The sequence below is a fragment of the Aedes aegypti genome, chromosome 2, assembly GCF_002204515.2.
Source record: "Aedes aegypti strain LVP_AGWG chromosome 2, AaegL5.0 Primary Assembly, whole genome shotgun sequence".
Taxonomy (NCBI): Eukaryota; Metazoa; Arthropoda; class Insecta; order Diptera; family Culicidae; genus Aedes; species Aedes aegypti.
This window is the reverse complement of record NC_035108.1, coordinates 134466-159491: the sequence shown is the minus strand read 5'-3', so window position 1 is coordinate 159491 and position 25026 is coordinate 134466. Positions and strand designations below refer to the sequence as shown.

The 25026-nt window shown below is 34.8% G+C and overlaps 1 protein-coding gene across 2 annotated transcripts in view; it reads right to left on the bottom strand.

The window, feature by feature from the left end:
* Positions 1-18749, bottom strand: part of LOC5566105 (homeobox protein Hox-A1) — a 39963-nt gene extending 21214 nt beyond the window's left edge. Inside the window, exons 1-2 of one of the 2 annotated variants that reach the window (XM_021839628.1) lie at positions 18695-18737; positions 17672-18295 (exon numbers count right to left, since the gene is read on the bottom strand). In XM_021839628.1, coding sequence (XP_021695320.1) covers positions 17672-18185 — 514 coding nt within the window. In that variant the 5' untranslated portion in view covers positions 18186-18295; positions 18695-18737. Of the gene's footprint in view, positions 1-17671 lie in introns of both variants that reach the window. The other variant, XM_001650461.2, reaches the window with a different exon arrangement.
* Between the last annotated feature and the right edge of the window lie 6277 nt (positions 18750-25026).

Here is a 25026-nt window from a genome sequence, read left to right as displayed (position 1 = left end):
ATACTAAACTAGTTTAAATAAACAATTTTATCGGCACACCCAACAGCTAATAGTTAGGCTTTGCGGATAAATTAAAATTTCCACAAATATCAGCAAATTTATGCCTATCAGATGCATTTGAAATCACTATTGGTTTTAAGTCTTCGGAATATGCGTCAAAACGGTATCTGAATAGTGTATCTTTGCGAAATATTGCAAAACAAATAAAAAGAACAGCCTTTTATTGAAAGCAGGAAAAATTATGTTTGAAATATGATCAGTTTAGAGCCAATAATTATTTTAACAGTATAACTCTAATGGCTCAGTCCAACGTTCTTTCGTTCAAATATTTGTATACATTTTTCAATCCTTGAAAAGAACGTTAAACTTTGTTATTCTTAAAAAGAATTTGAACCACGTTCTTTTTGCATTACTTCTGTTAGCTGCAGGCAGCGAATCCCTTTTCAGTATAATTATGAAGAACAACCAATAATCTTAAGAAGGGCAAATCTCCTATGAAGCATAAAAGTCCTTGTATTAGTTAACCCTGAAGAACAGCTTAATATTCAATGAAAAGAAAATCATTAATAGAATGTTGAAAATACAGTTGCTAATAAAATGTCTGGACTAATCGTTAAAAAAAATAGTTTTATTTTTTCTTAGAAACAATAAAACCCCGGAAGTCTATAATATCTTCTTCTTATTTAACGTAACGTCCCTGGGACAGAGACTAGTTCTCAGCTTATTTTTATTACGAACACTTCCACAGTAATCAACTGAGAGATTTCATTGCCAATTGACCATATTTGAATGTGTATATTGTATTTCAGATACAAATAAACTCTATGCCCCGGGAAATCAAGAAATTTTCCAATTCAAAACAATTCTCGGCCGGTGGGATTTGAACCCATGTCCGTGAGCTAGGTCTTGCTGAATGATTTCACGTTGACCCCTACAGCTCGCTGCCCCCTTAGTCTATAATACCTTAATAAGTTTAAAACATGTTTTTCAAACAAACAGTTAATAATTTTACGAAACAATTATTTTCCGTATAATTTTGTATCGTACGCTGAAAATCATAAACATTCGAAGGATTTTACACGCCTAAGTATTGCTATACAAAAAAGAAGTAATGAAGTAATATCTTTTTCTGGGTAATGATCCATTCTGGCAAATGGTTGTAACCAGTGGTGTGTTGAAGTGTCCAAGATTTGTGAGACTATCGTGATTTTGTGTGTCGTTTTGTTAAAAAAAACCAATACCAAGAAAGCATTAAATTATTCAAAACTGGACACCACCCAACTCCCACTGTGAAGAACGCAGCCACATCATTAGTTCCGCTACTCACCACCAGCCGTCACAGGAGCATAAGGATGGGCGGCCATTGTGGGTGGTGTAAAGGGGGCCATGATGGGGCGAATATGAATGGGCGGAAAAATGCTTCAACGGTTGCGATCGTCGATAACTAACCGCCATCGCAAAGGTCATTAAGTCTGCAGCAATCGCAAGATAAAGACGTGCATATAAGTTGATGCTAAAGTACAAAAGTTAAAAAAAAACTATTGTTAAAGATAGTGTAAAGTGGTACAAGTGAGGAGAGATATAAATCCAGGACCCCGTAGTTCACAATTAGTTTTACCTGTAATCTACGCCGGAGCTTATCCTGAGTTTGGCCTTGGGCCGGAGCCTACGTTCGCCGAAGTCGCCGGAAGGGTATCGCTGTCATCTCGGATGGGCCATACCTAGGAGTTGGCCCAGAGTAGAACCGTGCGCCTCTCCTTAGAAGGCCATCGTGAGCCGTTAGACGCCACGGCGCGGCCATTTTGTAAACGGCCTGAAGGCAAGGAGTCGAAGGGCAGTGTGAAGAGGAGTAGTGCCAGCCGGCCGTCCACCCCAAACGAGACCGTGAAGAAGAAGGTGAAGTACCCGCCGACCATCCAGCGAGAAATAGAGGAGAACCGTTCAGGAAGGAGAGGAGGTGAAGTAGCAGGAAGAGAAGAAGGGGCCCCGCCAATAGTGAAGAAGAAAATAAGTGAGGTAGGAGATAGCGTTAAGAAAGTGGGAGAATAAAGGTACCTTTTGTGCGAAGATTTGGAAATAAAGTGGGTTTGTGTTCAACAACGGTAATTTAGTGTGTTCTTGGTCGCGATAGTTAAGCGCGTACGCCGACCCTGAGGCGATTGTAGAGAGGGGAGTCTCACCAGTGCTGGGCAGGGATCGCCCCATTAGTTACATGGTTTTCTGGCAAATGATTCATTCTGGTAAAATGATTCTGGCAAACGACTTTCTGGCAAATGTAATACAACCAAAATTTGACGCACCGGCTTCTGCTCCTTTTTTTGGCAACGTCCCAACTGGTACAGATTCTGCTTCTCAGCTTAATGTTTTTATGAGCATTTCCACAATAATGAACTAAGAGCTTCCTTCCTGTCGTATCGAGGAGCAGGCACGAAGATGCTCTACGCCCTTGGAAGTCATGGAAATTTACTTTACGTAAAGATCCTCTACTGACGGAATTCGAACCCGCGACCCTAATCATGGTCTAGATGAATAGCTGGACGTTTATAGTGGGTTTCTTAAGAGACGGAATGGAATCCCAATCTTCGAACGTTAGACGCACCGGGTTATACACCGTTTTACACTACACACTAGGCATATATTTTTGTTGTAATTAAATTACATATAAATTAAGCGGCAACCTAAAAATTTAATAATTTTCCTTAATATTTCAACGTTACCATGGCAAAATATGGTGTAATTTTTCACCATGATGTTCCTAAAATTGCCACCTTTTTGTAGGTAGCAAATTCAGGAAACAAAGCTAAAAAACATGATGAATAGGAGAGAATGGATAAACTTGATAATAGGGTATTAAGGCTAAGTAGCCCGTCATTCGTTTGGGCAACAATGATGACTTTTCAGCTTGTATTTCAAAGTGATAAAACTCAGTCTTGATAGTTTACATTGACTTGAAAAAGTATCACTGTACGCGCTAACATGCATAAAGCATGCTGATACTTTTTCAGCTGTGTCAGTGCAAAACCAACTGATTTTCTTTGCAACAATCATTAACGACGCGTACAAATTTCAATGACAGCCTACTTCGCCTTAACATTTTTGATAAAATCTTGTTTTTGTTGTGTTCTTGCTATTACTTAGGCAATTTTTCCCGTTTAAATAACGGCTATATCATACTTGAATTTTAATTTAAAATGTAGATTCAAATATGAACCATGACACTTCTAATCATGTGTGAGGTTCCCTTAGTTGACATTAACGCCACATGGGCTCAACTTTCTTACACTGGGGCAGGGACACTGAAAACAAAATACACCCAAAATGTAAGTTTGAACCGAGGGGTGTGACAAAATCAGAAAAAAATGTTGTTTTGAGTAAACATGTTTTTCTGGCCTAAGCTTAAGTGTTCGGTACTTAAAATGGGGACAGGGCCTTAGGGCTCTATTCCCTATTCAATTGTATTATTCTAAGCAATATTCATAAGTTTCTTTTTCAAAATGTTCATAAGTTTCTTTTTCAAAATGTTCATAAGTTTCTTTTTTGATATAATACGCTACTGTATAAAACCATTACACAAGTTCCTGATTTGTTAAAAAAAAATCACCGTTCCGTTTACTCGTGTTTCATAAAGAACTTAAAGAAAATCTTATTTCAAATATGGATAATTTTATAAAAGGCAGAACTGAGTTCTTAAACTTGTTTGCCTGAGTGTAAAATTACAATTTAGCATAACAAATATAGCGTTCGAAACGTTGTGTATCCTCCATTGGCTTACTGCCGATCAGTTAGATATAGATTGATTACATGCAAACATCTGCCTGATTCTCAGCTTAAGGTGAAACAGTTTGGAAGCATCTTCTAAAATTGCACTGAAACTTCAAAGGCACAAATCTCGCGAAGAACGCATCCAACAACAGTGAACATTTTATTTTGGCTTTGTGCACTAGCAGAAAGCTTAAAATAAGAAGATCAAAAACGTTTGCCAACTATTTCTCTAGTTTAGTGCCTTTGGAAACGTGAGTAGGGCACAAGTCGGCCATTGTGACGGCCATCTGTGAATTCCGAGATGTTTCACCTTAATGTTTTATAAGAACTTTCACAGGTATTATTCGAGATCTTTCTTTGCCAAAGAATACAACCCGGTATCTATAGCGGGCCACCGGTTGCATTTTGTTATTTCGCCACATGATATTCGTTTAAAATATGAATAAAATGAAAAAAGTTTACAAGGTTGCAACAAAATTTGATATCAATCAATTCAATATAGAGTTCCCAGTTTGTTGATTCCTTGCGTTTAGTTGTTGGGATTTCTAAAACGCAAAGTCTGCGAAGTTAGAACGTTCAAAGAAGATGTAGCGATGATCAGGTAATGATTCCTCATCAGATACATGCCAATTCGTCAACTCGTGACTGATTCGGCTCGAGCATAGCGTTATGTCTAACACTTCTTCTCTAACAGATACCATGAAGGATGGGTGATTACTCATATTAAGTAATTCAGGACCTGTACTACTTAAGTATTACATAAGACTGGAGCCTCTTAAATCATTATCTGAGCTAGCCCAGATGATGTTATGAGCATTGGCACTACAGCTCACAGTCAGCAGAAGGCCGTTTGTTACACAGTGTACGACAACTCGTTTAAAATCATCCGGGATGGTTCATCATATAGTAATTAAACCGAACAATATACCTATTTCCTATTAAAATCACCAACAGAAACAATAATTGTGACAGCACAAATTTTAAATTTTTTGGTAAAACTCAAAAAATGCGTGTAACAACGACTGCTTTATTAACAAGCACGCATGTACGAGGCATGGCATGCGAGTTTCCTATTTATTGTTTACTTGTTTAAAGTAGCAAAAACAGGGTCCACAAGGTTACCTAGATAGAAGTTTCCCTTACGAAATTAAGGTTCTTGAACTTGCGTCACTTGGGTTCTACCATTTTTTATGAGTCTGCAAAGGTCAATCTTTTATGTTCTTTTGTGCTGAAGTTTGATCAGAGCTATCCTAACCGTAACCACTACCAAAACTAGGCAGGATCAAGTTTTTTGCAATGTCAGCACAAAAAAAAAAAACAGCAGCGGAAAAACTGAAACGGTAAAGTAATTTGGCGAAAAAGTTCTCACGAGGCAAAAGTTTGCAGTTGGTTTTCTTCGGATCACGCAACTGAAATCCTGACAATACTGTGTGGATCTCACAAAATATTAGATCAGCTGTTCACAGATATAAACATAAACAATACAATCAAAGTACTACGAAGTTATAAATTAAGTAGTGCTCTCCTTCAGTCTCAAGGCTGAGGCTAATTAAGGGTGAGAATTATGAATATGCTGCATTAATGCTTCCAGTGTGTAGTAGTTGCGACAACAGATCTTGATTTAATGAAGTCCAAAATATGACTGAATGTGAACTTCTTTCATTCCAACTGTCAAGCCATATTCATAGCACACAGTGGACGATTTGCCCTTTGAAGGACACTAGACTAGCATGCAAATAAATTAAAAGTATTTCATTCATAGTTTGTAGGGCAAGTTATATCTTAACCCCTCTACCGGTAGCTTTGTTTTTTACCGCAAGAAAAAAAAATGGAAATCGCGATAAATTTGTTTGTTTCTCGGTTTTTTCACAAGTTCACAAAAAACTCCTCTTGTTTAAGAATCCGTATCGATATTGATGATTGGTGATCTGGTATTGAAGATATTCCAATGTTCTTCGGGGGACCACCATTTTCCATATAATATGTCTTAGGCGGTTATTTTGTTTTACGTCAACTTTTCGAAAAAATAAAATGTGAGCTATACAATAACATGTAATATGGAGCCCTTCTGAAAAAAATCATACAAATTGGTTATGTATTCTTAGAGATATCTGAAAATTACGACAACAACATAAATACTGCAACATAAATACTGATTACCCTGGACCAAATTGCTTCATTTTATCACAACATACCCTCATTAATGTTGTGTTCCGAAGAGTGAATATCCGAATACGAATCTGCAGGCTAAGATATAAACGTGAGTTATGGTTACGCGTCGGTCCCCAAGGAATTTCGGAATATTTCTGGATCCAGATGACCAATGATAAATATTGACACAGATTCTAAAACTAGAAGAGTTTTTTGAGAACTTGTGAAAAAATGGTGCAAAAATACCGAGAAAGTTACCACGACTTGATTTTTTTTTCTTGTGGTAAAAAATGAAGTTGCCGGTAGAGTGGTTAGTATTATACCTTTAAAACGTAGCACTAGATTGAACCTTAGTCGAGTGGTTAGAGTCCGCGGCTACAAAGCAAAACCATATTGAAGGTGTCTGGGTTCGATTCCCGGTCGGTCAAGAAGTATAATAAACGGTCTTCGGCAAAGTTGTAGCTGATGAATGTATCTCACAGTATCAACGTAGCTCTAATCGCCAAGAGCACATAGGCAAACACTATAACCGATTGAATGAATTGCTTGCTTTTCCCATAGTGATTTCCATATAAACTTTAAAGGGCTTGTGCAGTCTCAGTTTTCATCCGAATGAGCTCAAATTTTGGGAGGACACTCAGAATTTGATCAAGAATCGAATGAGCGGTGTGGAGCAAAAACGATTTTATGAACCACTCTAGTACAGTATAGGTACCGTGGGCTAGTGAGTAAAAAAATCATAAGCTAAGGTCATGTTTGTTCAAATCAATCGACAACATGATAATTACAACACTATCAAAATTACTTCTTACATCATGGGATATCATTTTTTATATTTGCAATTATTTGTTTGTTTTTGTATTTGCAATTAGTTTGGCATCGACATTCTACACGAATTCCATGGATGTTTTCAATCCATGTTTTGCTTTAAATAGGCTGTTCAAAGTATTCACCATCATATTGAATTATTAGCCTCTTTAGGAAAAGTTCCATGATTTTTAATAGCCTTTAAAATTTCGAGTAAACTATTTTTGAATATTTAGCACGCTCTGTTTTTCTGATGTAGAAAATATAACTATATTCCTTTCAGTGTGTAGTGAGTCCCAAACACTCCAATGCATACATGCTGACAGTTTGATATATTCTGCCTATAAGATTGTCATATAGGCAGACACTAGCACAAAAGCTCTATTAATGGGGTTAGAGTCCGCGGCTATAAAACTAAGCCATGCTAAGGGCATCAGGGTTCGATTCCCGGTCGGTCCAGGATCTTTTCGTAATATAAATTTCCATGACATCCCTGGGCATAGAGTATCATCGTACCTGCCACACGATATACCAATGCGGAAATGGCAACTTTGGTAAAGAAAGCTCTCAGTTAATAACTGTGGAAGTGCTCATAAGAACACTAAGCTGAGAAGCAGGCTCTGTCCAAGTGATGACGTTAATGCCAAGAAGAAGAAGAAAAAAAAGAGAAGGCCTTTAATCAAGTTCGGTGAATTTATTCTTTTTCATCTGGAGGCGAATGACTTTGTAGTTAAAACCTCCTTAATAAGTAATAATAACAATAAAATAATTCTTTTTCATAACGCACGTAAAATGTGGTTGGGAGAGTCACGTGTCGTGATGCTATAAAGTAAGTTACAAAAAGCTAATGTGAATGATTTAAATAAAAATTAAAAACGTTGCAGTCTTGAATACAATACAATAAGCTGCTGTCGAGAGGTTTAATTCTTCTCCGAGGAAATTGCACCCTAACATCTGTGATAATCGAGAAACTTGCTTACTTATGGCTACTTGAAGAGCAAACACAAATTTATTTTCTTATAAGGAAATTTTCACTCTATGTGGTTATTGATGATGTTATTCGTTAAGTACACAACGAACAACTTCTACAGTTTTGTTATTTAAATTCAAAATTATAGAAAGGACATCTCATTAAGAGAACAGGATCCATCATTGATTTCGGAGTTTTCAAAAACAGTTTTGCGTTCAAAATAAAAAAAAATTACACGAAAATGTGTTCACTGTATTCTATTCTGCAACCGAAACACAGCGAACACATTTTCATCGAATAATTTTCAGTTTTGAACAAAAAACTGCTCTTCAAGTTTCGATGATGACGATGATTACGATGACATTTTCTTGAACGTTAATAAGAACAAAAAAGTATTTTCATAACTTTGTTACTCCAAATATATTAAAATATTACGTGCCGTCAGCTTGTTACGGAGTGATAATTGACTGGTTAACAATCTTCGCTCAATTATGCAACAATGATCGCAAAATTATGACAAAAATTGAAACAATTCTCATAAATTTAACATAATATGAAGTAGTTATGATGTGAAGTTCAGTGACTCCGACCCGCCCATCAAATGGACAAAATTGAACTTTAAGCAATTATAATTAATCAACATGATGCTCTGGAATTGAAATTAACTTTAAGTGAAAACGTTTGCTTCAACTCAAAATGTAAATGGAGGGATATTATTGTCCACAAAACCAATGAGGTGGATTTCGCAAAAATCCCAATTGTATATTGGTTGCATTTATGTAGGAATTTAATCCATCCTAAATCGCTCGAGTGTAAACCATTCACAAAATACGCTGTATCATAGGTATGTGTACGCACATCTTGAAATCAGATATGTTTCGATGATACCGCATAGATGGTTATTTTATCTCCGTTCTTCTTCCGATGTCGTTGCGCTGTGAGTTTGACCGCTTTTTCCAAAAAGTATTGAATGACGTAGAACCGATCTCTTGACGTTATGCAATCAGCTTTCAGTGTTAATGTTATTTGGATAACAAATATTTGTCATTTAATGGGCTGCGTTCGTTTGCTGTAATTCTGGTCGGGTGACCGGATATGCCGTAGTGGAAAGAATAAAATTCTCTATCTCGTCATAAAGCATTGAAGTCCCTTCACAAATTTTCAAGAACGCACATCCAAGAAAGCAATCGATGGCGGTGACGATAAAATTTTCAGTGCAGCATTTTTTAGACAATTTTTGACGCACCCTCCCCCAACGTAGCGTTTTTAAATATCTATATTAATATATTTTCAAAAAATACATTCATTACTTATAACTAGATGTTCTGTGTTAGGCAGCACTATCATCCAAACCTACTTTTTTTTTTCAATTAACCTAACCTAAATATATAACGCATATATCGTGACAATAGATTTGTGTCTAAAATTATTAATAATTTTAGTTGTAATTTTATTCAATTTTTCAACCTTGGATATTCTATGTAACCAGGAAAGAAGCCTCAATAAAAAAAAGTTCAGAACCATTTTCAAAATTTTATTTTCAATCTTCTGCAGAGCTTTTTTACTGGTTTTACAACGGCTATAGCTATGTCCATGTTGTTACAAATGCTTGTTCTTAAGACAAAGCTTTGATTTTCTGTTTACAATTTGATACATACATTCTACGTATCTACTACATTTGGCTTGGATGCCTCCAATGTGATTTTTGAAAATTCAATTTTCAAGTAGACATGTTGTCACAATGAGAGAACATGCTAGAGCATGAGCCCTAGATACTTAGCTTCATCTGGCCAATTTAATGGAACTTCTCTCATCGTGACAACATGTCTACTTGAAGGTATCAATAAGAGAGTTTTTGGTGTATGTGGGAATATTGAGTTTTGGAAGTATTCTAATATCTTCCATTTTTGCAAGTAAGAAAAAAAAATCTCCAAACTTTTTACATTCTACAGTAACCGTACACAGTTGAATCACTTAAAATTTATGAATCAGCTGATTTCAATAGACAAAATTATAATGAAATTTGTTACAAAACATCACAGAAACATTTTTGGTGATAAGCTACACAATGTGTCTAACCATTTTAATGCTTCTAATGGCGGTAAAATTCTCTGGATTTCGGTATTAATCAAATAAATCAATGAATTATGTTTGTTGCTAATGAGGATGTATTTTTAGTCAATTTCGTGAGAAGCACGCCTGAAGACGGCTATTTAGAAGCGACGTTTTAAAAGGTTAATACAAAGATATTAGAAGGAGAACAAACAACATTTACAGATTAAATAAACATGGTTATACGATAAAAATATAAAATATGAGAGATTTGTCTGAAATTTTTGCGTGAAATACTTTATAACATGTGGGAAATAACCACGCCTGTCACAATTTTTGAATCGGCGTTCAAACTGCTAGAACTTGATGAATTTTAAATGTTATACCCTTTAATAATCAATTTTCAAAATCTTGTTTTTGTGATGGAAGTTCGAAAAGTGCATGACATGGTTTTGGGGCCGTTCATAAATCACGAATATCAGACAAAGTCGTAGAATTCCGTAAAGGTGAATAAATTGTTGTAGTCAAGTCTGGGAGGAACGAAACAGAAACAGTGTCATTGGAAAGGATTTCTGAAGAATTTATGGCGTTCTTGATATGCGCCTCCTTTTTCTTATTTTTTTTTCTGGTGTTACGTCCCAACTGGCAAAAAGCCAGCTTATCAAATGATTATCAACTAAGTTCTTCCACAGTTATTAACTGACAGCATTATTTTCTAATTGATCATTGATCAAAAATTGTATTTTTTCCAACTCGAAAACATCCTAGACCAGCGGAATTCAAACGCACGACCCTCAGCATGGTCATGATGAATTGCTACGGCTATTGGGCTCTTCCAGGTGCACCGATCTGCATCCCTCCTGATTCATATTGATATCGGTATGAAACATTATGTTCGGTTTCATTTGTCCTCTCCAATTCGTTTTTTTTTCTCAGTTTCTAATTGGTTTATAAGCAAGGTGGTGAAAGAATCTATTTTTTGAGAAATGTAACTAACCTAGACCATTTTTAATGCTAATGTAATAGAGGTGGAGCTCGTCTGTATGTCATAACGTTAGCCACTAATTTATAACATATTTTTCTCTAAGCTCCACATTGCCCCGATACCTTTTTACAAACCTTGCTTTTGACACAATTTTCTATGTCGTTTATCTGACATTTGGTGTGATTTTGTTCACCATTAATGAATGCAACGTACTAGTTACGAACTTGGTAACCAGCTGAGGGTAACTGAAGAATATTGTAATTTTATGCATTTGTTAATGTGTCCATTCTGCCCCTAATCGCCCTACGTTTATATGGATTAACTTCCAGGCTACACTGTTGGATCACGGCTGAAGAAACAGACTTAAGGAGTATACCAGTCTAGAAATATAGGTTCATTTTGACTGCTCAGCAGCATAATAAAAAATGAAAAACAAAAAACGCTTGAAATACTGATCAACTTGACCAAAGACGAAAAAATCAGTTCTGTAGGATAAGACTAAGATTAGCAAAATAGAATTTCAGTTGCCAAATGGTACAATTTCGAATCAAGTCATCATCATTCATTTCCTGAGTTCTCGGAACTGGTTTCGGTTTTCTGCTGCATATCCCTTATGATGTCCGAGGAGAGTGTTCTTATACACATATGGACTATTCAACATATATTGTAAAATAAATAAAAATAATCATCTGATTCATAAATTGTGGTCATATTGATTCATATTTGTGGACAGATTTTTTGCCGATTCATAAAATGTGGTTTCAGACGATGTGCAAATAAGTGAAATTTTTCAGTATTATCAGCTATTCCAATGAGTACAATGTGCATGAACTGTAAGTATATGCCCAACTTTACCATTTGTTGTTGAATGCATTGAAATATGTTGTTTATTTAGCTTACTATATTTGTTTGAATTTTCGCAAAGCCTTAATTGATTCATAATTGTGGGACGAGTGTATGTACTACTGTGTCATCTGGCTTCGTCCTTTGGCGGAGAGACATTACACAGGTCTCGCAAACACAGATTTTTACATCCCTGAGGTAACTCAGATTAGTCAGATGCGTATAATATTAGCACAGACAAGCAGGTGTAACACTTAGAACAAATTTTATTCAAAATCCATCGCCCAGTTCACACCATCATCATCTGGTGAGCATGTTGCATGAAATACTGTTTCGTGCAACAAGACCTGCAGATGGCGGTTGTGTGAAACGTCAAATGCGAATTGGAAGTGATTATTAAATAATTATTTTTTAATTCTACAACCAAACCTTCATGCCAAACACTGTCAAATGCTTTTTTCTTTGTCTAGAGGAGAAAAACGAGTAGAATAGCCTTCAGATTTGTTGGAACGTATCAAATTTGTTATACGTAAAAGTTGATGAGTGGTCGAATGTCCATGTCGGAATCCGAACTGTTCATTACTGGCAAAAAAAATGAATTTTCCTTTTCAAATGGTTTACTGATGGAGGAAAGCAAACTGATTGGATGATAGCTAGAAGCTTCTGCAGGATTTTTGTTCGGTTTTAAAATTGGTATAGCCTTGGCATTTTTCCATTTGTCAGGAAAATATGCTAACTGAAAACATTTGTTAAATACATCAACCAAGAATGCTACTCTCTATAAGTTTCTTGACGGGGATGTAAAAAAATCCATCATCGCCAAGGGCTTTCATAATTTCTACTTCAATATAACGTTTGCATCTTGATATTTCATCATTCTAAAAGAGTTATATCTTCTCGTAAAAGTAGTAGTAGGATCTTCACGTAAAAGAAAATCTCGATTTTTCAGGGCATAAAAGTAGCTTCGTACCTGCCACACGCAAAAATGCGAAAAATGTCAATCGGCAAAGATAGCTCTCTGTTAATGACTGTGGAACTGCTCATAAGAACACTAAGCTGAGAAGCAAGCTCTGGACTAAAGTGGTAATCAACCCCAAACTTCTTAGCAAAATCCGACTAAATGACTGGTAACACTAATGACTACTAATGCCTGGTAACAACATGACAAAAATTTGATATTTCCATGAATGTCCTAAATTTATGCACGCCTATCTGTCTTTGTTAACCTCTTTCGTGATGCGATGTGAACTAAACCGTCATCAGATTGGGGAAAATGGCTTGAGAAAGCGTACCAACTTCCAAATATCCAGAAAAAATAGCATTAAACAGAAAAAATACGAAAGTGTTACAACATGAAGTGTTATGAATTGAAATTAAACTTTCAAGTAACTCCTAAAATTAGTTCTTCGCTTTCAAACAAACTAGAAAAGGTAAATCATGTTAATGTATGGACTAAACGTTTGATCAATGCCGTCGATTGATGAACCGTTTTATTAAATAACATTATCGTAGATTTTTTCATAGAATTAAAAAAAACACCTTATTAGTACATATATCAGGTATAGATTAATGTTGCAACTTAAGGTTAAATTACGAAGAACGATAGTCTAGCTATACGTTGAGTAAATTAAAATGACAGTTCATTTGTGCCATAAATGTAATAATTAGCTGACTTCAATAATGCTGAACTAGTAATTTACAAAGATTTCACAATACAATGAACGTATTTTCAAGTCGGCAATATCGATAAAGGTGAATGACACTCCACTTATAAGCAGGTTGGCATCAGCCTACTTACGGTTTGTTTCAAGGCTAGCCTGAATTTTTTCAAGCTTATTAAAATACAGCACCCCACCACTAATTATTTTATTGATCCTGTGTAGCACCAACAAATATTATTCAAACAATGGGGTGGCTGGACAGCACAGTCCGACGGAGTCATGAACTAGGGGTTTGCATGTTAGGTGACGTAGGAGTATTATAATTATGCTCAGCGATAAAAATCTAATATTAATGTATGCCTTGCTTTCTACCCGTCTGTTAATTAGTACCAACACTTCAACGTGTAGTTCTGTGAGTGCCAGAGTTTTAACTTTTTTGTTTGAGAAGTTTCTGCTACAAGAACGATTTCGTAGGGTTAGACACTGTAGTTTAATTTAAATGTACCAATCGTGTATAAATCGTTTCAAACATTTTAAGACAAAATACATACTGTTCATGAGCTACCACATCTTGTAAAGTTTGAAGAATAGTAAAAATGGTTGATTTTTGAGTATCTACATAAAATTGGAATTTTTCACAAGAAACAAAGCACTTGAAAATGAAAACAAAGCACTTTTTGGACATTCATTCAAATTTGTTTTCACGATATACTGCGTCGTGGCCTGTTTGATAAAATTGGTAAAAAAAGTTGAATCTAAGTACAGGCATGTTCCGTTTCAAAATCTGATTAATTATCTTAGACAAAACATTTTACGTACCTGAATAAAAAAATGCATTTCAGCAGGGAAATTCATATTTCCACCATATACATACACAGTTTATTGATGTTTTAGAGATATGAGTAAGCTTTCGATTGTCCATTCGTATAGAATGTAATTGCAGTCTGCAAACACTAAGTATAGCTCTGCGATAAATCGTCTACAGTTATAGTTTTTCTTTGGTCAGAATGCCAATAAATGTAATATGGAATATCAAAACGATAGTAATATAAATATTCTTTTCACCCAGTGAGGATGTTTTCTCAAGAAGAAGAAGAAATAAACTCGGCTTTTGAAATTCCACTTGCACAACCTTGGTGCAGATATAGAAGCCACCGAATACGTAAGTTATAGACGGTGCCTAGTGAAATTTATTCGTAAAAAATACGATACCGCGAAATAGTACGAAATTTTTTCAGCAAATTCGGAAGCATAAAACTTTAACAGTAGAGATATAAACCAACTTTACTTGTAGACCGTAATTAATATTTGAAAATAACAACTGTACCTTTCACCTGTTTATTTAAATGTTGTATGCTCTCATCCATCCTACAATGTTGTTTATAAAATCACTTACCAGTAACAATAATTACCTTTATAATTTTATAGAAAACGATAATATTGTTTCGAACGGTATTGAGCATGGGCATGAGCATGATTGACCGCTCACAGTTGTAACTCCGTTATTGTAACAACAGCTGTACTTACACAGGGAACCAACAAAAGCTGCTCAAGATCAGTAGCATCTTCAATGTGTAAGTACTGGTGCTCTAATTATTATTACAAACAATTAAAAAGTAGTAATTATATATTTTACGTCATAAGCGTCTTTCTCGGGGATGGGATTCGATGCCAGTTCCTCGGCGTGAGAGGCGTGTGTTCTAACCACTACACCAGGTGCGTCCCCACGATTGATACGTAAATTGACTAGTGATATAGCCAAAATCAATGCTCATATCCTATATAGATGGATAACAATTGTTTGAATTTGAATGTAGTTTAGTGATTTTTGCTGGTATCGAACTAATAAAAAATATGTTGGTGGATATTCAAAAGTTTCTGATCTGGTGCTAGACAATGCGCTCCAAGACATCTCTTACATAGACATAGCTTACAAAGCATTATTACTTCAAAAGTGCTGAAAAGTACGTCTACCTCAAATTAGATGATTTTAGTTGGAATTGTCGAATTATTATTCATGATTGCCTTCTGATACCTGATACCTACGAATCAACTTGACATTTTTCAGCAGAATTGTCTAAAACTTGGACAAGAGATGTACATATACAATGAATATTGTTTCCAATTTCAATGTTGGTTTCAAAATTGGGCTTCCAAGGACTCCCAATTGGTAATGAATCGTAAGTGCAGGTATAATAATACTTCTCCCTTTTCTTTTACTAATCACAAAAATTAAATGCTATACAATATTGTAGGAAAATTCTAAATTAATCGTGATTGTCGTATATTTAAATGATTACAGGGGTTGAAATTTATCCACTGATACGGTAAAATCACAAATGGCATGATATTATCGTCATAATATTGCTGTTTTCTCATTTGCTCCATTATTGCTACACACGTTTTTGAGTAATAGAGCTAAAACGCAAGGCACCGGCACATTATTCTACTGCTCAAATAATAAGAAAATATGCGTTTTATGGACGATGTACCAACCCACCAGAGTAACGAAATTCACATCGCCTGTGCGCATATTTATTTAAATCATCGGAAATTTATGTTTTTACAGATAGTCTGTGTGTGAAAAGGTGAAAGTACAAGTAATGTAAATACCGTAATCCGGGGTACCATTCATCAGATAATTTAATATTTTCCAATATTTTGATTCAAAAATGAAAATGTTTATAATTTAAAAGGGTTATAGAACCCAAAGCTCGTTAATTTGTTTTATGTTTTGTTTTCCGAATATCTTAAGCATGTTTCATAATGTATTTGAATGTTTTGGTAACATGGGTAAAGACTGTTCACTTATGTTTTACATTTCGTTACTCACTATATTCATGGATTCTCTAGAGCCGAACATGAAAGCCAAATTCTTACAAGTCATTCACTTTTTGTTTTTTTTTATAAATTAAATTAAGGTGGGCAGTTTCCTAAGGAATTACTCATTTTTCACTGCAATTATTATGATACATTGAACATACAGTCACCCACCGTTATGAATCAACTAAACGCCATTTTCCGGAAGAAAATATGACAAAACATCATTGTGGCGCTGTACAAAACAACATTACCTTCCTTACAGTGAAGAATATAGTTGTTTTCGAGAATAGACTTCAATATTCGCGGTTATTTACAAAAAAAGTGTCGATTTCTAGAGAACTTTCCGTTGTCCATCCCACAGATGTTGACCATTGGGAGAAGAGGATCCTTATTATGGATCAAATCGACTCATATTATGGATCAGAGCATTACAACAGTAATTTATCTGCGAAGTAAACGAAGTAAACAAGTAAGTGAAAGCATACGTTCTGGCGTTTCTTTCAGAGTCGTCTTATCATTGATTTATAACTGTGGCACGGTTTTCAATGCATGTCAATTTCGAATCAACGCTTCTTGAAATATGGATGACATTTTATTTCCTACGGACGGAAAATATGCTTAAACATAGTATAATAATAGTATAATTGATCGGCATACTATATAGATTTATAGTTCACGTAGGTAAAATGTTCTTCTTTCTGACATTACGTCCCAACTGGGACAAAGCCTGCTTCTCAGATTAGTGTTCTTATGAGCACTTCCGCAGTTATTAACTGAGAGCTTTCTTTGCCGATTGACCATTTTTGCATGTGTATATCGTGTGCCAGGTACGAAGATAATGTATGCCCTGGGAATCGAGAAAATTTCCTTTTCGAAAAGATCCTCGACCAGCGGGATTCGAACCCACGACCCTCAGCATGGTCTTGCTGAATAGCTGCGCGTTTACCGCTACGGCTATCTATAAAAATTTAAACTATAATTCTTTACTGAACTCACTTGGTATGGATAGTAAGGTTATTCATAATCATGCAAATAATCGTTTTTCAAGTAGTAAAATTTACACAAAAATTTAACTCAATTTTCACTTAAACCTAAGCCTTTATAAGCTCTGCAATACAAGATTGAGAAGCGCCTTTCATGCATTGAGAACGTTATTATTATCATAAGTATTAAGTAGAATTTCAGTCCAATAGTTGGTTCATCTCCGTAGCATCTTATTATGAAGATATAACTTATAATACATACTTTTCGTCAGTAAGAAAGATGTCAAACCAATAGCAAACTCAATAATTCACCTCTGGTCGGGCAGCGATTTATTATGGTCTGTATGGTTCGAGAGCTGCCCTTCTAAATATGGTTTGTATTGTTTGACACTTACAAAAGAGCACATCATTCATATTTTGCATCAATATCCACAACATTTTCTGAGATATAATAAATTTGGTTCTGACCATTTTCATACCTTAGACATACTGCTATCACCAATAACGAAACATTGAACTTCTATTTCTGTACATGACTAAATGAATGGTTCGATATATATGTTGAAATAGCGTACTATTAGTACAATATTATTTATCCGTGTATTCGAAACTATGATTTAATATTATTACTTACTTTGGGGTTTTGGCACATTTCTTTTGACTTGCATCCATTTGTAAGTTGGTGCATTTTGTTGAGCTTGCTGTTGAAGCGAATCATGCCTTGTAGACAGTATTGCATGACTATTTTCGCCTGAGTGCGCTGTTACACTACTGTTACCGACGGTGCTAATTTTAGCCTCTATTTCCAGACCTTGTGAATCAAGACTTGCACTAGTGGGATATCCTGAAGGACAGTTTTGTTGCGAATGCTGTATACTATTTTCAGAATACAAATTGTGTGTCCAGGAAGCATTTGGTATTGGATGGTGCAATTGGTGATCACTAGAATTTTCACTTAATGCTGACATACCACTGAATGAACCATATCGGTGTAGATGCAACTTGTTTTCCTGAACCGCCAAGTTTTCTCCACAGTCTTGTTGACTATACATATAATCCAAATTGGTATAGCTCATACCATTATCAGCACTTATAATTCTTGTCTGAGGGAACGGTCCAGTTGTGACCTGGCTATTATTATAAATCATGTTTTGGGCATCACTATCAAAGTAAAGATCGGATGGAGAGTTCGAAGTTGTAATTCCATATTCTATAGCCGACGGACTATATAGATGCGAATGTGAATATTGCTGTGGAACTGAGTTTGTTGAACAATTGATTACTGCACTATTTGAATTATTAACCGATTGAGAAGTGAAAGGTGTTGCTTCTGGTGGATTACTGCAGTTAACACTTGATGTTGTCTGTCGCTGGTGATAGTAATGGTGATGGTGATTATTCGACGGTAAATAAGGATATCCATCTGATCCTAGATCGCTGCCCTGAAAACCACTTGCGTGCATTGCATGGCTTCCATACACGCTCACATCAATCATATTGAGCCACAAAGTACACTTAATATGCTATCACGCTTCACTTTTTAGAAAATTATCATCTTCATATGTTTATTTGTGAACATATGAAACAGATATTTGCATTTTTCTTTCACTTCTCACGATATGATCTTCAATAATAACTCTTTACTTTTAAAACGTACATCAATCTTCTGAGCAAAGTTGCGACGGAAGCACGCGAAGTTGTCTCTATATGAACAAACCGTTTGATACTGAATCAGATACACCAAACACAGGCGCATTGAAGTAGGTATCATACAAAAAGGCTATGAAAATGGTAGTGTATAGTTGTCTCACTTGCGCATCGCATCTTTAGTCTCTGCTTCCATTTCTCTCATTCTCACGGCGTTTTTAAAAACAAATCCTCTGACCGGTATTGCTTTTCTACTCTAGTATTATTGCTATTCAGGCATACATTATGGGTGGAGCCTGACGAGCCAATGAGAATCGTTCTTTCCTGATAATACCGAAACACAAAAATATTTACGGAACTTGTAGTCTACTTTATAAAATTATTTTGAAAATGGTTTATTTGTTTTCATTGTTGTGGATCTATACAAATATTTCATATCGTACAATGCTGTGTTTCGCTATTCATAATATTGTTGGTCCAAAAGACGACAATGATTATTAATTGAATCAATTAGTTAAAGGTGATGCAAAATAAATAACATAAATACCATGCGAATTGATGTTGAATTATACCAAAATGTTGTTTAAATCTTTCTATACTTCTGAAATTTAAGGTACCATGCTGAAAAAATCTGCTTTATCTCGGCTATTTGATGAGCTCGTTAAAAAAAGTCAATTTTACATGTTTAATTCATATTGTATGTACAAACCACTCAGTAGTTTTGAAATGGTTTACTTTGGTAAATAACTTTAATACTTTTGATTTGAACAGTTTTATTATACATATGTGCAATATTTCATCTACATAAGAAAGGCAATGCTGGTATACCAGAAGCAGAATGTTTGTTTCAGCTCAAATAAAATTCAACAGAGATCTGTGTATGGGGCAGTAGCGATAGCGATAAACGCACAGGTATTCAGCAAGATCACGCTGAAGTTCATGGGTTCGAATTCCACCAGTCGTGAATCCTTTCAGGGTCGGATCTTTTCTCGACTTCCCAGGACTAGAGTAGGTTTGTGTCTGCCTCACGATACACAACATACAAAAATGGTTAATTGGCAAAGAAAGCTCTTAGTAAAAATAACTGTGGAAGTTCACAAGCTAAGAAGCAGGTTCTGTCTTATTGGGAACGTTATGCCTGAAAGAAGAAAAAGAAGTATAACAATATCAAAATATTGTTTAGATTTAAATAAGTAAAATGTTTGCATGTTTTGCACAACTCATCTATCGCAGAAGTTTTACAAACGTGGAAACACTATCACGGCGTGTATATGGGAAAGGTTTATCACAAAAAATAGGCATCGCTAATTCTTTCACTATTCGACAATATAGGTTTTAAGCTTGCATTTGACGTGTTCCCCAAAAAAATCAACCAAAGAATCCCGAAATTTTTTTTTTATTTTCAATTTTTGTTCTTTAGAATACATTATTTTTTAATGTAATCATTGTGAAAGACAGTTTTATTGGTCTTTAGCTCGATGGAAGTTTAAATTTCAAATCAAAGTTCATAAAATAAATATATATAAGGTACAGTGGGGTAAGCGGATCATTCGTCAATATTAAGCATAATAATACTTGAATATGTTGAATGTTTTCGCACCATTGTTTCGTTTTAGGTTATATTTTTACGTCTACACTGATACTATTGCAAAACTGGTACTACACGTACACTAACACAAGCAAACTTGATAGCTGCAAAATTTAATTAATTTCAAAATTGGTTTTCCATCAATCAAAAATTCATTGTATCTCTGTCTAAAATCGAATACTATTAGTTTTTTCGACACATGGTGAGCATTTCAGTTCTGATTGAATGAATCACAATGAAATATATGTGATTTTTATAAATAAATACAGATATATTGAACATGGTACACTAACCACTACTTTTTAATGGGGTGGGGTAAGTGGATCAAGTATCATTATCATTTATTGGCAGATTGCTTACGAGAATTTTAATAAATTTTTATATCCGCAAATGTTGTTTGCCTTTAATTTTTTTCATTCCCAGCTTAAATTTGTCAAATTGACCATAGAGAATTTGAATTCATCCACCTTAAAGTTTCTTTAACCTTTCTGGTATAAAAAAAAAATAATTTCAAAACTCACACGAAACTTTTCGTGGTTTTTCTAAGCTGAGTTGCAAAATAGCAAAATTTACTAATTCTCCAATTAAAAGCATATTATCGAACTTTATTTGACTATATAAATTATTCTAGACAGATTATACAAACATATTCCATGGTGGGGTAAGTGGATCATTTGGCGCAAATTTTTAAGTCCTCCATACTTAATACATAACTATCAGAAAAATCAAAATTATCGTGTAATCAAGTATAATCGATCAACATTGCAGCAGCCTACGAATGGAAACGAAATATGCTTAAACGCACTATACTTCAAGCCTTAGCAAAAAACTTCAAAAATCCTCTTTGAATATATTATTGAGGCACCCGGAGCAAGTGACAATCCGAGGACTTTTCTAATAGTATTGAAATTATTTTGATGTTTCAAACATAGAATTTTAAAATTTAACAAGAATATAGTGGAAGATATTTTATATTCAATCAAACTTTAAAAATAATTCCACCGTTAAGGCTGGCTTGCTACTGACAAGAAAAGGAATTGCCTATCCCCATGAGTGGAAAATTTCTTCCCAGAAATGTACAATCACTTTTTTCAAAAAAATCACATTTTTCTGATCATAGTACGCAGTTAAGGAGATATGTCATTTCAAAGAGGGCTCTCTGTAATAAATTTCTTGACCCATTTGCTTGAAAGTGTTTTTTTTTGCAAGCATAAACAGGCAATAACACAATCTTCACAATTACTGCAGAAATAAAAAATAAAGGTAAGCAGATTAAAAATATGGTCAATTATGTGATTAATGATAATGATAAGTATTAGGAGTTAACAAGTTAAATTTCATGTGTTCCACTTGCCCCATTGAGTAGGGTTACTGAAACTTTAAGTAGATTTTTAAGACTTCCTTCCAAGAGTTTCAATATCTCGGAAAAATAGCTTCCCGTTCGTGCGCCCATCAGCTAATATGCTATCACAAAGTGATTGATCCATTGTATATTAAAAATATTATATTTGGGATTATAAATTTTACTGGGAAATTTATCTAAAATACTTTCTTATATGTTCCACTTGCCCCGTGATATCATATACTAGCACATCAACCATTATACAAAACAATAAAAAACACAGTTTTCAACAGATTGAAGGAATTATCTACTATCACTGATTTTTGCAGTACCAAATTAGTAAATCAAGCCTTTACGTATATCAAATTAATTGTGAAAAAGATGAAAATATTAACACAGCAGCAAGTTTTATATGTAAGAATGGTTTACAAGAGCTATATTTTGTACAATCGCTTTCGGAATTCAACACTGAAATATGTTATAAAATTGTTTTGAATTACGTATTTTTTTCAGGATGGTTGGTTCGATCTCACCGGTCGAGAATATTTTTCTTACATACAATATACAAACACATTAATGAATGATTGACGAAGCAAATTCTCAGTTAGTAAGTATCCGATGCTGGCTTTGTCACAATAGGGGTGTAATTCCAGAAAGAAGTAGAAGAAATTTCATGTATTCTAATCATGAAAAGATACAGTTATACGCTAGAATCAAATACGCATTTAAATCCGAAAGCCGATGCATCTCCATGTACAAATCTTGGTCAAAGGTCGTTCGCTGACATCTCATCAAAAGTGACGTTTTACGGCATTCAAAGGTGCTGCTTTAAATAATCTTGATATTTTGTTGATATATAAATTGAAATTCATTTGCTAACAGCTCGGCTGTGCGGATCTTGGTAAAAAATGATAATTAGCCGAACTCAACTGACTGTGTACTTCCACTGTACGAATAAGTGTCCTATGGCTTATTAAATCCGCAAGATCACATAGGACAGTTTTGTCCATTACAACATATAACCTTATACATTTGTTCTATCAACTTTCATTCGAAATTTAGGCTACCATCGAGCTTGAGAGAAAAGAACTGCTTTTTACCATGATCACATATAAAAATAGTGTACTAAAGGAACAAAAATTAAAAACTAAAAAAATGTTCGGGATCCTTCGATGAATTTTTTCGGGGAACACGTCAAATGAAAGCTAAAAACCTATATTTCTGAATGGTGAAAGATTTAGCGATGCCTATTTTTTTGTGATAATATTGTTTTACCAAACACGTGTCAGTGTCCTAAGCGGACTCATTTTTCACAAATCAAAGAATAAGTGCTCTGCTAATGCTCTCTCTCCATAAATTACGTAAGGGGTTATGGGGAGAGAAGGCTTTGAAATTTCTTACGCGCCATACAATTTTATATTTTTTTTTTCATACAAAAAATCTTATCAGGGGTGAGAAAAACCTAATTGATTAATGGACAGCCTTAAACACGTTTTGATGCAATCTCGCACTTCTATTCTCATTTTCGCACCTATCAAGTCGCACTTCACAGTCCAGTGGTGAAAGAAACATTTCTTTTAATTATTTAAATATACAAAGGGAACATTTAATCCTTCATAAGTGCGAAAACAATACATGTAATGAAATAAAATTAAATTATTTATAATAGAGACTCAGACGATTAAATGTGTTACAAATTATCCCAGCCAACAAATATCAGCAACAACTGATGACATTGTACGCAAATATTTATGTCAAGAGATGTCATTGTATTTCTGTTGAACAGTGATGTTCTTTTAACTTGTAGCTCATTATGTTTATGAATACCACTTTTTGGATATGTTCGGTTTATGTTGCGGTTTTCCCCTGTATGATTTTATATCTACACCATATGAACTCATATGTAATCTCACATTGAACATTATAATAGAGTCACACTAAGTGAAGTTCAAATCGTGATGGAATGACAGTTTAAATTTACAACATTAACCATCCAGTCGTCGCGTGGTTTGTCACCATCAGAACCACCACAGATTAAATTGGAATTCTAAAAGATGCAAATTCAAGTCAGATGAAATTGAGGACTTCATTAACGATTTCAATCAATTAAATTTTGCATCATATCTAATTCTAACGAAAACTGCACATTTGTACAATTTGAAATTAACATCCTTATATGATCTCTGGTTTGCTGGGATTACTCCAATGCATATCGCCAAAAGAAGGATCCAGACTCTCCAATTTTTAAAAAAAGTTATTGTTAAGAAAACTTTGGCCGTTTTTAGCATTATCAGGTTAACTAATTCATTGATGTTTTATTAAATTTGAATTTACTGATACAGCTTCAACCGCGTTCATACAAAGTTTTTAACATTGGAAAATACGTCCATCAGTCATCTTACCGCCAAATATTTTACTTGATATATGAATCACTCCCAAATGGAAACACATTTTTAGTAAGTTAAATATGAAATCGTATTAAGTACAACATTTAGGAGGTGACATTAGGCTAAATCACTGTTTGAAATATATCTGCTGTAGGAAACTTGAGTGAAGACGATTATCTTGATTTATTCTTATCGCTAATCAAACCTAGTTTTTGCCCAATGTAATCACCTCAAAAAAATGAGAATGGACCAATTTTCATATTTTTTTTGTCAAACATTTTTCCAGCATTCACAATTAAATGCATTTCCCATGAAAATGTTCATACCTAGAAGAACATTTCTAGTCAAATCATGAAAGTTACTTAAATATAAATCAGGACTTAAGCCATTTTGCCCATGTTTACCCCCCACGACCGCCCCATGCAGCAATTCACAGCCAAACTTTTATGTGGGCTACTTTGGTTTTTTACCAGGGTTCAAAATTTTTGTTTCAGTAAAGCGAAATGTAGCACAAAAAAGCCTTCCTTAGCCGAGTGGTTAGAGACCGCAGCTACAAAGCAAAGTCATGCTGAAGGTGTCTGGGTTCGATTCCCGGACGGTCGAGGATCTTTTCGCAATGGAAATTTGCTTGACTTCCCTGGGCATAGAGTATCATCGTACTTGCCACACGAATTCGTATATGAATAATGGCAAGGAAAGCTCTCAGTTAATAACTGTGGAAGTTGATAAGAAGGCTCTGTCCCAGTGAAGACGTGATGCCAAGAAAAATAAAAGAGGAAAGCACTCTCGCACCTAATGTAATGTAGAATAGAACATTATTGAAATGTACATGCATATAAAAAATAGAGATGTTTTAAAATCGTTGAAAAGTTGACGTATCACCTTAAGTTTGAGTCCAATTAGAAATTATTTTGAATATGGCAAAATAGTTTGAATCACGCAAGCGTGATCAAATATAACCATAATTTGAAAGTATTAATGTATTTTGTATCATATTCAAACTAAATGTGGACAAACGCCGTTGG